This window comes from Acipenser ruthenus, chromosome 28 (assembly GCF_902713425.1).
Source record: "Acipenser ruthenus chromosome 28, fAciRut3.2 maternal haplotype, whole genome shotgun sequence".
In the NCBI taxonomy this organism is placed as follows: domain Eukaryota; kingdom Metazoa; phylum Chordata; class Actinopteri; order Acipenseriformes; family Acipenseridae; genus Acipenser; species Acipenser ruthenus.
This window is the reverse complement of record NC_081216.1, coordinates 19507506-19520679: the sequence shown is the minus strand read 5'-3', so window position 1 is coordinate 19520679 and position 13174 is coordinate 19507506. Positions and strand designations below refer to the sequence as shown.

Below are 13174 nucleotides of genomic sequence, written 5' to 3'. Positions count from 1 at the left end.
TCAAACAGCAATTTCTCTGGAGCTATAAAACAGCTTTTATTAGATTACGCTGCTGTCTTTCTTAAATATATTACGAGACAATTAAAGGTACTGGCCTCAAGCCAATATAATGACAGAAAGCACTTAGTTGCACCCAAAATTTAAGCAACATGTGATTCATAATCTCTCTTTTTTTTTTTTTTTTTTTAAACAAGCTAAGTAAGTCTGTCTTTAATAATTAAATAACAGCTGCTGGTAAAACATGTATTTATATGGTGCAAAGTTATGTTAATTGTTTAGAAATTAAAGTACTGTAATGTTTCAGCTGTACAGTACAAATGGAAATCATTACAAAAGGAACACTACTGTACAAGCAAGTTACTATAGAAACTCAGACAAAAAATACAGTATATATTTTGATTCAGTTAACAGCATAACTTATCCTTATTGTGGAAAGAAGTGTTATTGCACTGAAGTGTATTATATATTCTATTTATAAAAGTATAATACAACTATATAACATTTCCTGTAGTAATTTATGGTGTGTCCGCTTTCCAAGTCACAGACATACATGTGAAGAAATTGCAAATTTCAGATGACCAGTAGGAGGGAGTAATCTTCAGTGCTATGGACTTGAATTAGAGAAGCTTGTATTCATACACTGGGTGGTCATATGCAATAACACATTTTACAACATGCTTTTCCTTACAGCTGTGACCCCAATTTATATTTATTATAGACTTTGAGGAAGTGGTTTATGATGGTAGTAGCATAATCATATTGGCTCACAAGCTCACACAGTGGAAGGAAGGTTTCAGTTGTTGAAGAACAGTGTGTCCCGACGGCTAAAATCACGTTTTCAAAACGTAAACTAACTGGAATGTCAATGGTGTATGCATTCTAATTATTCTGAGTTCACAGACACCATGAAATTCTACTTCATGAAAGTAATTCTTCAAGTACTACTGTGTTCAACATGATTGTAGCATACACACTATTAACCAGGACGTTATAGAAAAAATAAAAAATATTTCACTTTTAGTTTGAGTTTGGGTCTCACATAGCAATTATATTGTTCTTGCTTCCCTGTACTCTATGATCCATGTGAAATTAATTGAAGCTTATTTGAAGTATTGTGATGTTGCCTTGGGATTATGAGTCAGACACAGAAAACGCATGTTCTCCAGAATGCCTTCCAGCCATGAGATGCAGTTTGCGTGGATGAGCCTCTTCGGTCTGATGCAATTCCCAAGTGGAAAGAGCTGAAGCCATACGCGTCACAAAAAAAAAACAAAAAAAAAAACAACTGGACTGACAATGAGGTCAGGCAGCGGGATACAAAAAAAGTTAGTTTTCAGAACTTATTTATCATTACAGAAAACCAAAAAAGTAACACAGCTCTTTGTAAACGTTTGTTTTTCAAGCACCAAACAAGCAAAACACTGTTGTTCTTGTTATACTTCAATCCAGGTAGTAACAGATTAATATTTTCTTTTTTTCTACCAAACCAAGAAAACTCAATTGTCTTGTTTGAATTGCGAGATTACATTTATGACTCCTTTAGTAATTTCTTACACAGCATATTCGGAGATAGGGCAGTCTTTATGTACTTCTATAGTACCTCTTACGTACTTCTGATGTCTTCTTTATGCGATACGAGTCACTGTAGAAAATGCAAATGTATTGTAATTGATACAAAATGTTTGCACTGTCTCCACCTGTGCGTGTGCTGTCTTGTAGGTGGATGGCATCCTGTGTTTAGCAGATATCCTCACAGATGAAACCAATCCTGAAGAGATGCGTGCAGAGGCAGCCGCTGTGGTAGGCCAGATTACATGCCCACATTACACCTTCACCCAGCATCTGGGCAGTTTCCTGGAGAACATGGAAGACATTGTGACCGCGCTTATCAGTGAGTGCTAGGATCAAATCTTTCTAAGAATACTTTTGCATGCATTTTAATCAGTTGTGCTGTATCTCCAATGCTTAGGTTATTTCTCTATAGCTCAGAAGTCTTGGAAAATATTATTTTGTTTTTCTAAACTCATTCATTCATCTCAAGATTCTTCTAATTAATAATATGAGTATCTAAAATATTTATAAAATAAAAGCCCTTAATGGTGTTGAAAATTGTTTTGATATTGAAGATGGTGGTACCAGCAGTGTCGTTCACTGTGAAATGTTCGCAATATATAACAAAAAACATATTTTTAAATTACTGTCTAGATGTTTTAGCTGTAACAGAGCTTGGATATATCACTTATTATTGACTTTAGCCAAATGTACAACTATAAACTTTGGAACAATGTAGTAAAACCCGATATCAAGTGTTTTTTTTTTTTTTTTTTTTTAAATCACAGAACTGTGCCATCATGCTTCTTCTGGGGAAGTCTTCCTGCTGGCCTCTGCAGCTCTAGCCAATATCACCTTCTTTGACACCATGGCATGTGAAATTCTACTGCAGCTGAGTGCTGTTAGAATATTATTTGAAGCGTGCCGCGATCGAAAGAGAGTGGATACACCCTACTCAAAAGATCAGGTAGGAAAATACTTTTTCATTTCTGTATTGTTCACACTAATGTTTATTTGTGTTTGTGACACTGCTGGTGGAACCAGAATCTTAACAGTGGTAAATAGAATGCCAGTTCTCTTGCTGTGACACTGGCTTTTTTTAAAATTACATTTTACCAGAGGATTAAAGTCTGTTGAGACAAACATGTTTGGGAGTAATCCACTCCACCTCTTATTTTTTTAATTGTATTTTTTTTAAAGTAAATAAATCATATGAATGCCATAATTGAATTGAGGACTTAAGTGCAGACCTTAGTTTGAGTTTATCAGAAATACAGTTAATATGATCTAAGAGAAAACACTTTATAAATGATTCTAGTAGTTACTATTTAACAGAAAACTTGATCTCACAAATGCGTGGGGTATTTTCTGCTGGGTGTTTGAGCACCTGTTTCCCTGCCAACAATATTCTTAAATACTAATTGAATACTGCAGAGCTCCCAGGACTTTCCCTTCGCACCAGGAGGAAATGGAATATAGTCGAGATATTTTATTTTGCTGATAAAAAGAAGAGAACAAAACAGAACAGTTTTTATTGTTTTTAGTTATAAAGCAACCCAGTTATTCTACTGCTGGAAACACTCCTCCTATTTTGCATTTTTTTCATAAAAATCTATTTTGCTGGATTCGCTGGCTAATTTAGTTCAAGGAATATTAAATACCTCAGCGAGCAGTCTTTTTTTCCAAATCAGGTCATTTTGGTGAAGCTATATTTAGGTTCATAAAAGATTCAGGATTTACAATGATACACGAGTTAATCCAACAAAAAACGTCAAACTTGTTGAAGCAGAGGAATCGATTTTTCTACATGCAAGAGTCAAAGAAGGCCACCTAACTGAAATTCAATAAAGTTTCTTACGTTGACGTAACTTAGTTAAACACACCCCCAAAGTTACTCCAACTGTACGAGAAGTAACTAAAGCCTTATGCAGTGATGGCCAAAAGTTTTGCATCATCCTGTAGAATTAACTAATTGTGCTTCAAGCACTTTGAATTACATATCGCTTTGTAGTTTTCCATATACTTAACAAAAAATGTGACATTTTGAAATCTAACATGAAATACTGTACTACTATTATGGCTTCCGGTAGACTTTTGCGATATCATTTTGTAGTTTCTTTGATTACATGAAAATGGTCATATATTTTTTGTCTCAATCCTAAAATTCTAGGTGATGCAAAACTTTTGGCCATAGCTGGACATGTTCAGAGATATTAATTACATTTTTTAAAACCATTTTTATTGGCTTAAATGTGAATACGAGCAATTTCAATAAGAATAGAGGTCAGCGTATAGAACTTAGGCCAGGTAGGATTTAATCCGGTTTATTCCATGAGATGATAACTGTCAGACTCACCTGACATGACCGCGCTTGAACCTGAAGATGAAGGCAGCTGTGAAAGAGAAAGCCTCAATTCCAGAGCTGAACAGAAGGAAACTTTGAAACACAATCATTCAGCACATATGGAGGATGCTGCCCCCAGGACACGTCTGTGCATACAATGAAGAGAAAACGCCTGAGGCTCGCTGATGTGAAGCACGAGAACATGTCAGATGTGAAAGGATATACATTTCAAACTGCTAAACTCTTGTTTTTTATACTACTGTAACAAGCGCTACATCGATGTGTATTTTTTTGAAATCTATATTTGTATTGTGCATTTCAGAACTTATTCTCAATAACCATTATACGTGTGTGTGTGATTACCTGCTACTGTACTTCCATTGCTGTATTAAACAATGTGGCATCATCCATGTCCATGAATTCCAATACTGCAGCTGTATATACAATTTAGATACAATAGGTAGAATGTAACTCTTTGTATTATTTAAGCAAAGTCTACACAATCATTGAAACATGCAATATAGTATAAGTTCCTTCAGTATCCCTGTACAGTGAAATGATGTTTTAACCTATGAATCATATATATATATATATATATATATATATATATATATATATATATATATATATATATATATATCCATTTTACTTCATTCATGCTCTCAAACCTTTTTATGATATGCCATTCCCCTTATAGTGTGCCCACATTTCTAGTTGCCATTAACCTTATATTGACAAATGTTGAATGATTATTTTTTTTTATTAATCTTTTTAGGTTGTGACAGTATTAGCGAATATATCTGTACTTGACCACTGTGCTTCAGAGGTTATACAAGAAAGAGGTAAGAGCGTCATTATATCTATATCTATATCTATATCTATATCTATATCTATATATATATATATATATATATATATATATATATATATATATATATATATATACATACAGCGCACTGTAACACCTGGCTTATGTGAAATATATATCTACAATGATATTGCATGTATAGTCAGTTGTCGTCAAAAGTTTACATACCCACTATCTGCAACAATGCCAATGTATTAAGTGTTATAAATATTGTTTGATACACTATACTTACACGGCAATGATACCTCTTGTGAGTGTGTTGAACACTCATTCATCTTACCAAGTGGTAGTTAAAAATCTGGTGAATTAACTGAGTTAAGGCAGAGGGTACCGATATTTATGAATTAACTCCATTGACTTTCATAGAGTTGGAGTCATAAATATTGGTACCAAACAGTATTTATAACACTTAATACGTTGGTAAATAACATTGTTGCAAATCGAGGGTATGTAAACTTTTGACGACAACTGTGTGTGTGTGTGTGTGTGTGTGTGTGTATATATAGAGTATATATACTGTGCATTGTAACATCTGGCTTGTGTGAAATAGACATCTACAATAATATTACATGTATAGTCCTGAAGGTGGAGACAAAGAGCCACGCATGTTCTGTATCAGAGAAAGGCCAGTACAGGACATGCATACAGGACTGAACTAATGAGTATTAATTCTCAAGGGGAAGTTGGTTGATGTAATTAACATTGCCGGAACTTAGAAGTCTCGTACAGTGTAATAGTAATTACGAATAGCTGAGGATAGCTGTGTTGTTATGGAAAGCTTAGCACGTGTCTTTTTGTAGAAATATTTAAAGAGTGATCATTTTTTTAGATGGTTACAGGTCTGAGAGAATAAAATATTTGTGTTGGAATGAAACAGACCACAAAAGCTAACAAGAAAAAGCTGTTCATAACTTAACAGTATCTTGGCTTACAATCTCTTATACATATTACCATTTTAAATTATTTATTTTATATGTTAATAAAAAATAAATAAAAAAAAAAACACTTCATAAAAAGTAATATTAACAGACAATTAATTATTTCCTATCAGCTGAGGTATGCGTGCTTAGCATGTCAAACAGTTACAGTATAACATTATAAAATGTTAGTAGTTAAATATCCCACAGTTGTGTAGGGAAGGGCTAATGTATACACTGTACCAGTGTATACATTAATGTTATCAATCTTGCAGCATTTTTTTTTTTTTTTAGGTATTGAGTGTTTGCTGGAGATGTTATTTGAGAAGCCATCTACTTCAAATCCACCAGAGGTTGCTGCTTGCGAGCGAGTCCAGCAGAAAGCTGCAGTTACACTGGCTCGGCTGAGCAGAGACCCAGTTGTAGCCCACACTGCCACAAAACTCAACTGTAAGGCTGTGTACAGCAACAGAATATGAGGGGTTCAAAAGAGTATTTCATTGACAATTGTCAATAGTACGGTCCCATCAGTTTGGAACTTAAAGAACAAAGAATGACATTCCATTTAGAAGATAGTGTTTGCGTATTTCAGGGATGCATTGTCCTCCTTTACAGGAGTTAAGGTAGTGAAGTCATTTGGAATTTAATAGTCAGGATGAGAAAGAAAGTGGGACTGAAACACCAAGTATTATTAAGTGGTGCATCATCACAATTGTTTAAGGTTCTGCATACATTATTACAGTATACAGTACATGGCTCCCCACTTATGATTTGCAGTTTTCAGTGATGAATAATAAATGTAAGAGAAATTTTTCTTGCATGTTAGCACTAAGCATGAAGTCTCATGCGACTTGTGTTTGGTTTCAGGTATTCCTCGACTGATAGAGCTCTGTCGATCACCAACTGAGCGAAGCAACAGTGATTCTGTTTTAGTTGCCTGTTTGGTAAGTGTTTGCACAACCAAAACTATGAAGCTTGAATACCAGATAAAATATTAAGTTCAGGACACAATACTGTGTTTCAGAGTGGAATGTGCATCAGTCACAAATACTGTGCACAAATCCATGCAGCAACAGATCTGCTTTACAGCAAGTTGGAAGAAACATTGTGTGTGGCTATAGAGATAAATTATATATGCAAAGCAACCCCACATGTTTTTCTTTCTTTTTTTCCTACACACAATTATTTAGCTGCACGCTATGCCATGATTTAAATTATTCATTTGGAATAATTCATTAATTCACATTAAAGGTGTACTTTCACTCCCGTGAGCTCCTAACAGACCTCTTCTCCTTAATAACAATGCAGGCTGTGTGGTCCAGTGGTTAAAGAAATGGGCTTGTAAGCAGGAGGTCCCCGGTTCAAATCACACCTCAGCCACTGACTCGTTGTGTGACCCTGAGCAAGTCACTTAACCTCCTTGTGCTCCGTTTTTCGGGTGAGACGTAGTTGTAAGTGACTCTGCAGCTGATGCATAGTTCACACACCCTTGTCTCTGTAAGTCGCCTTGGATAAAGGCGTCTGCTAAATAAATAAATAATAATAATATTAATAAAGTGCCCCCAGGGTAGTCAACTGTATTTTTTGTTTTATTTAGTGCATCATACACACTTTTTTGTATTTAATTGACCTTGTCTCAGGCATTCACAGGACTTGAGATTTGTCAAGTTCCCATCAGGTTGTTAATATTAATGCAATACAGTAACCTTACGGAAATGTGACAGTGAGCTGTCACAATTTTACTGTTGAACTACAGCATATCAGTTGCAAATACTGTTGCTGATTTGATTGTGTTGTCCTTGGGTCACTTCAGTATGTGCTTTCCTTTAGCTACTGTATCCCAACTACATTATGTCATCAAATCAAACTGCAACAAAAAACATCTTTTAATGAGATTTCTCCCTTATCTGAGGGGTGAGTATGACATTTTTGATTATTGCTAAAAGGAATTGCTTCACAAATCCACTATCTTCTGACATAGGGATCTGTGTGGTCTTGAAATCCAGTGGGGTTTGACACACATGTTGCTCCTATAAAAGGTATCAAAATGTAATACACAAAACTATAAAGGGGACTGTGCACAACGCCTAACCTAGTTCAGTAATAGCTCTTTGAATGTCCTGCATTCACTTAGTACATAGCACTGGCTAAAATGATGTAGTATTGTTTTAGACCCTTAATTTATAAAGCTAACACTGGGTAAAATGTCTGTTCATGTCTTGCAGGCAGCCCTAAGGAGGCTAGCAGCTGGGTGCCCAGAAAGCATTGACGATTCTGACTTTCAACAACTAATAAAACCGAGACTAGTGGATTCCTTCTTACTGTGCTCAAACATGGAAGAAAGCTTTGTATAGTGGTAGCTGTAAAATAACAATCTATGTGAAAAGTGTTCAATTAAAATCAAAAACCTGAATTCACTTTAAAGTTGACCAAAAAATGTTATGATGTTAGATTGAAGTATTTTTTTTGTTTCTTTTAAATAGAGAACTATAAGGATATAAACCATCCCTTTTTAGCAGCGAAGCATGGATCATATTTGTAGTTTTTATAGACTAAAATGTAACTTAGTAAAGTGAATTTTCTAACATGTATGTTCCTAAATTATTTTATATACATAATCAAGAGATAAACTTAAGTATCCTGGTTGGTGTACGTAATATATGTTTTAGTATTTTGACATAAAAGTGTGTTCATTTACCAATCATTGGGACAATACAAGTAGAAAGTCTACTTCTGCATTTCCGAATCTTACAAAATACTAGTAAACTGTAGAATTTGCAGACTTCCCCATTTCCATGTCCTCATCTTTCACATCCACTGTAGACTCACATTCAAAAACATGGTACTTGGATCATTCTAGTTATTGGGTGTCTGATTGTGGTGTGTCATCAGATCATCTATTTCAGTTCAGTTCACCACCCTCTCCTTAATTCACTGATAGAGTACTGAACATGCACACAAACTACAAATTAAAACCTTACATAAGTACAAATAAAACTTTTTTTTTCCTTCTCGTTTTTGTCCCTACCTGTCTTATGTTCAGAAGTTTCAACGATGCATTCCATCCTGTACATCATGCTACTGTACTTTTACACTATCTGTGGAATTATAATCTTATTCATTCTCTCAGCATCTGATGTTGCAGAAAGCCACACTTTTAACTTCACACTTGGTTGTGTTTGCTCACATGCTAAAACTAGCACGTTAAAAAACAGAATATACTGTATGTGTAAGCCTGGTATCCGTGGGGAGGAAATAAGTATTCGTTCTTTGAATATGTCATATTTCACTACTGTGAATGCATTAAGGGAAAATTGTAAAACATCTAAAGTGGAAAATGTCAACCTAGCAAAATATTAAACATACTGTATATCCAGTTTGAGCAGACCATCAAATATCATTCTATAAAAACATGGATTAAACTTCTATGGATTTATGGGTAGTTTTTGGTTGCCTTTTTGAAGTTTAAGTTAATGTATTTGTATTTTACAGTAGCTATGCAAAACAAGAAGTGATTATTTTGGGTTGTCATCGATATAGGTACCTAAAACAGTGCCGCTATAATGCATTTTGTTTATTAAACTATTTTTGTTTCTTTAGAAAATGGATGTTATACTCATAAAGATACGAGTGCAATAAACTAATGACAATTTCCTTTCCCAAAAGCCATGCATCTGGTTATGCTAATATCTTACTTACAAAGTGACTGTAGCATGCATGATGAAAACGTTTATTTAAGCAGAACAGTATGTCTAATGTTTAATTAAGAATCCCAGTAAAATGAGATTCTATATCTCTGTAAATTTGCCACTGGTACTGATTCTACAAAACCAGAAACACTTTTTAACAAAAGGCTACATTTCACATATACAGTTTCTACTTTACAACCATTGTACACATCCATTTTACAAATACTGAGATGTCTCCAGGGATCAGGGTTTTTGTTCACATGTGTTTCAGTGTTTCAGTTATAAAGTATAAGGTAATTCACTTAGAAATTGTAAAACCTCCAAATATCTCTTCAAGTTGCGGTCATAATCATTATTTGTGGTGGTATAATTGGATTGATCATTATGTATGTACAGTAAAAAGCCAACTAAATTAACAAGGAATACTTCTTGGAGGATAACGCTTGATGCATCTCTTAATGCATCTCTTTTTTAACAGCATATGAGGAATGACTAAAAAATACATTATCAGTTATTGCGAAGACTATTTGTAATTTCTTGTTTGCCATATTTATTGCAGCCATAAAAAAGTTGTCACGTAAGGGATACCTGACTAGCAATTTAGTAGAGGATTTATTTCATTGTAAGTACGTATTAATAAAGCACTAGCAGACATTTTTCAAGTTACCCAATATCTAAAGTCTTGTGAAAAGGCTCCATTACTCAAAAGTATCACCTGCTGTACATCTTTAAATGCTCAGCATCAGTGTTGGAAAAGTACTGTAAAACAAAATGTAATTGTACAGTACTGTTAGACTTGAACCTGCAATGTCCTATGTATTTAAAGACTATAACAAAGCTAAAATGGTGCTATAATTCTGATTTAATTCTAGCTTGTAGCTAAGGATGGTATTTGTGACTGTACAGTACATGCATATTTCTTTACAAGGATTTAAAATATACACCATAATACAGTAGCACCACTCTTTCTCCTATATTTGTTATACAATACTGGTATAAAGTGAAACTCCCAAACTTTTTACAATGTAAATTGGTCTACACCATTCATTTGAGTTGCACTGTTATGATGTTTAGCTCCATATCTAGAGGGCAACAAAGATATATCTTGTAATTCCATGTAGGTTTTTCATTTTTATTTCAGAGCTGCAATGTTGGAGTTTAATTTTATTCTGAACAAAGCTTTTCGCAGTGACATGTCCAGAAGAGTCCAGAGATCTATGAAGGCTTTTAACTTTCAGGTCACAGGCATCATAGGGCTAGTTTGACATCCATGCAAAAGCTGCTAAGCGAACACATTTATTTTGTAATTTCTTTAATTGAAGCTCAGACGGATCACATTAGATTGTTCTTTTTTAGGCAGGGCTTTCTTTTTCACCTTAGGGTCCTTAATACATTACAAAATTATTAATCCACTTGTTAATATGGTATCCCACTAGTTTCAGACAATTGAAATTCGGCAGTTTCCAAACAGAAGCAAGAGACTTTAAATTCCTTTTTCGTTAACTGAGCTAAATAACCAGGTTTCTGCTCATATAAATGGGGGGAAAAAAGCACAGATCTGTACCAGATTCCATAAAATATGCAAAGCATACGCACCATACAGAATAGCTGAGAACACAGGTCTTTTGATGTCAAGTCCTTTTCTTGTGCATATCTTTATCCAAGTAGCCCGTGGATGTTTTAACTTTCTCTAAAACTCTCTCCAATGCCTTTTTCTCTCTCTCCACATCACAGCAATTGAGTGCAGTGGCTCTCTGGATGATTTTTATTTCATGAGCAGCTCGCTTTTCTTCCCCGCGGTTTGCAACTCTTGCCCATCGAAGAGATACTGTGTCTTCAACCTTTTTGATAGGAATCAGTTGCAGCCTTTGTTTTTTCATGTTTTAATGTTACAAAAGCACAGTAAGGTCCTAGGAATTCAATGCAGGTACTTTACAATGGCCCCAGCTCGTCTTTCTCCCAAGTTTAAAGTTAATAATTAACCAGCATCACTCTGAAGGGTTGAGCACTCACATTGTTCCTCTGCTGAGACATTTTCAGGGGGCTAATGTAGAATAATTTATGATTAACACAATACTACTTTAATAGGTAATCCTGAAAGAGCACCTCTAATTTGTTGTGGCACAGATACGTATATTTAACGTTTCAATATGAAAGGGCTTTCCCCTCAGTATCCCTGGAAATGAAAAAATATATAAAAGATGTATTGTATTAATTTAATTGCAGTAACATGTTAAATTGACCTATGCTTGTCATTTGTAAAGAATGTGAACTAGGTACAGTACTGTTTAACATTCCTTAATAAAAAATGAATACACTGCCTTCCAAAATGCACTTTGATATAAAAAGTGTCTTATAAAGTGCTTGCAGTAATGGCTTCAAATAGATCGCACTCAATCTAAATGAATGTCTTCTGATAGACAAACTAGAAGCGTTTGTAGAGTTTTTTTTTGGTGAACAAAAACAAAGCATCCCTGAGGTCATACTGTAAATGGGTAATGGCTTCTGTAATCAAACGGTTTTAAAAATATGAAATAAAATGGATATGTGCAGGAGTGTGCAAGCTGTATCATTGTCTGAAAGTGAAAACTATGGGTCAGTGGAAAAGTTCATTTTCACTGGACATGAGAAAATCGCAGAATGTAGCTGTGTTTCTGTGTAACAGAAAAAGCTAATTAAATATAATTAAATTAAAATACACTTCATGTGGCTTATTATGAAGGGCATTTGGTAATATAATAATCAAATATACAAGGCATGATGCTTAAACACACCATTCATAAAACACATAGAACAGGTATTGTTTACGAAATCCCCTTTACTGCAACAACTGTTTCCTTTACTTTCATATATTACTTGATGATGGGGCCTGTGTGGGTTCGAAAGCCTGTTGTCAGCTCTAACAAGGCATCCTCTTTTCATATACTAATTACTAGAGTTTGTGGGGTTTTATTTGGTCGACACAGCAAAAACCATTTTCTGCTAAACTGAGCCGTAAGTGTTTGGTAATTCCAGAGAGTTGCTTCAGATCCCAGTTGTACTCATTTAAAGAGAACTGTAAATTAATTAATCATCTCAGAAATGATGTATGGATATCTTTTTCGATAATTGGTTTCAGGATATCTTTTTAAAAATTAAGATGTTGCAAAATGGTCGAAACACATGTGGCGGTATGGTGATTTGTAAATAATACAATTATAAAAATGTTTTATGAATTTGCTTTTTGGATATTGACACAAGTGAGTACCGCTGCTTTAGTACCACATGTCAAAGTCATAGAGATTTAATTATTATCCCAAGCGTGCCACAGTAATACAGGTACGCTCTCAAGAGAGCCCCTTGACTTTTACACCAGTCGTTCCTGAAATCCTGCAGACCACTAAGTGAGAAGTTCTTGGTGAGAAGCCTCACTCCAACTGAAATTCACTGTACCTACTGGATTTTTCTTTTTTTCCCTGACTTGTCGAAAGAATTCCACCTGGGTGAGTAAAGAGCAAATTGAAGGGGACAGACCATGTTTTCTTCCAAACTCATCACCACCTTGATCTGGAGACACTACAAAAAGACTGTACATCAGATCTATGTCAGCAAGAATTAATGGATTGTAGGGAGACTGCTTGACATTTCAACTTAAAAATATTTCTATATTCTCAACAGCTGTCAACTGCCATTACAATATAAAAGAGATTATTGCTTTATACAAAAAATATACTACTGCCATCTGAACACTGTTCTTTAAAGATATGATGCTAATCATGTTCTCGCTCACATCATCTCTTCATAATACACCATAATATCCATACAC

At 34.7% G+C, this 13174-nt stretch overlaps 1 protein-coding gene across 2 annotated transcripts in view; it reads left to right on the top strand.

The window, feature by feature from the left end:
* LOC117434529 (protein inscuteable homolog) overlaps positions 1-9230 on the top strand; it is a 53575-nt gene extending 44345 nt beyond the window's left edge. For both annotated transcript variants that reach the window (XM_059003285.1, XM_034057092.3), the window contains exons 8-13: positions 1720-1891; positions 2340-2518; positions 4671-4737; positions 5975-6130; positions 6548-6624; positions 7906-9230. In XM_059003285.1, the coding sequence (XP_058859268.1) occupies positions 1720-1891; positions 2340-2518; positions 4671-4737; positions 5975-6130; positions 6548-6624; positions 7906-8034 (780 nt within the window). In that variant the 3' untranslated portion in view covers positions 8035-9230. The remainder of the gene's footprint in view (positions 1-1719; positions 1892-2339; positions 2519-4670; positions 4738-5974; positions 6131-6547; positions 6625-7905) is intronic.
* The last annotated feature ends 3944 nt before the right edge of the window (positions 9231-13174 follow it).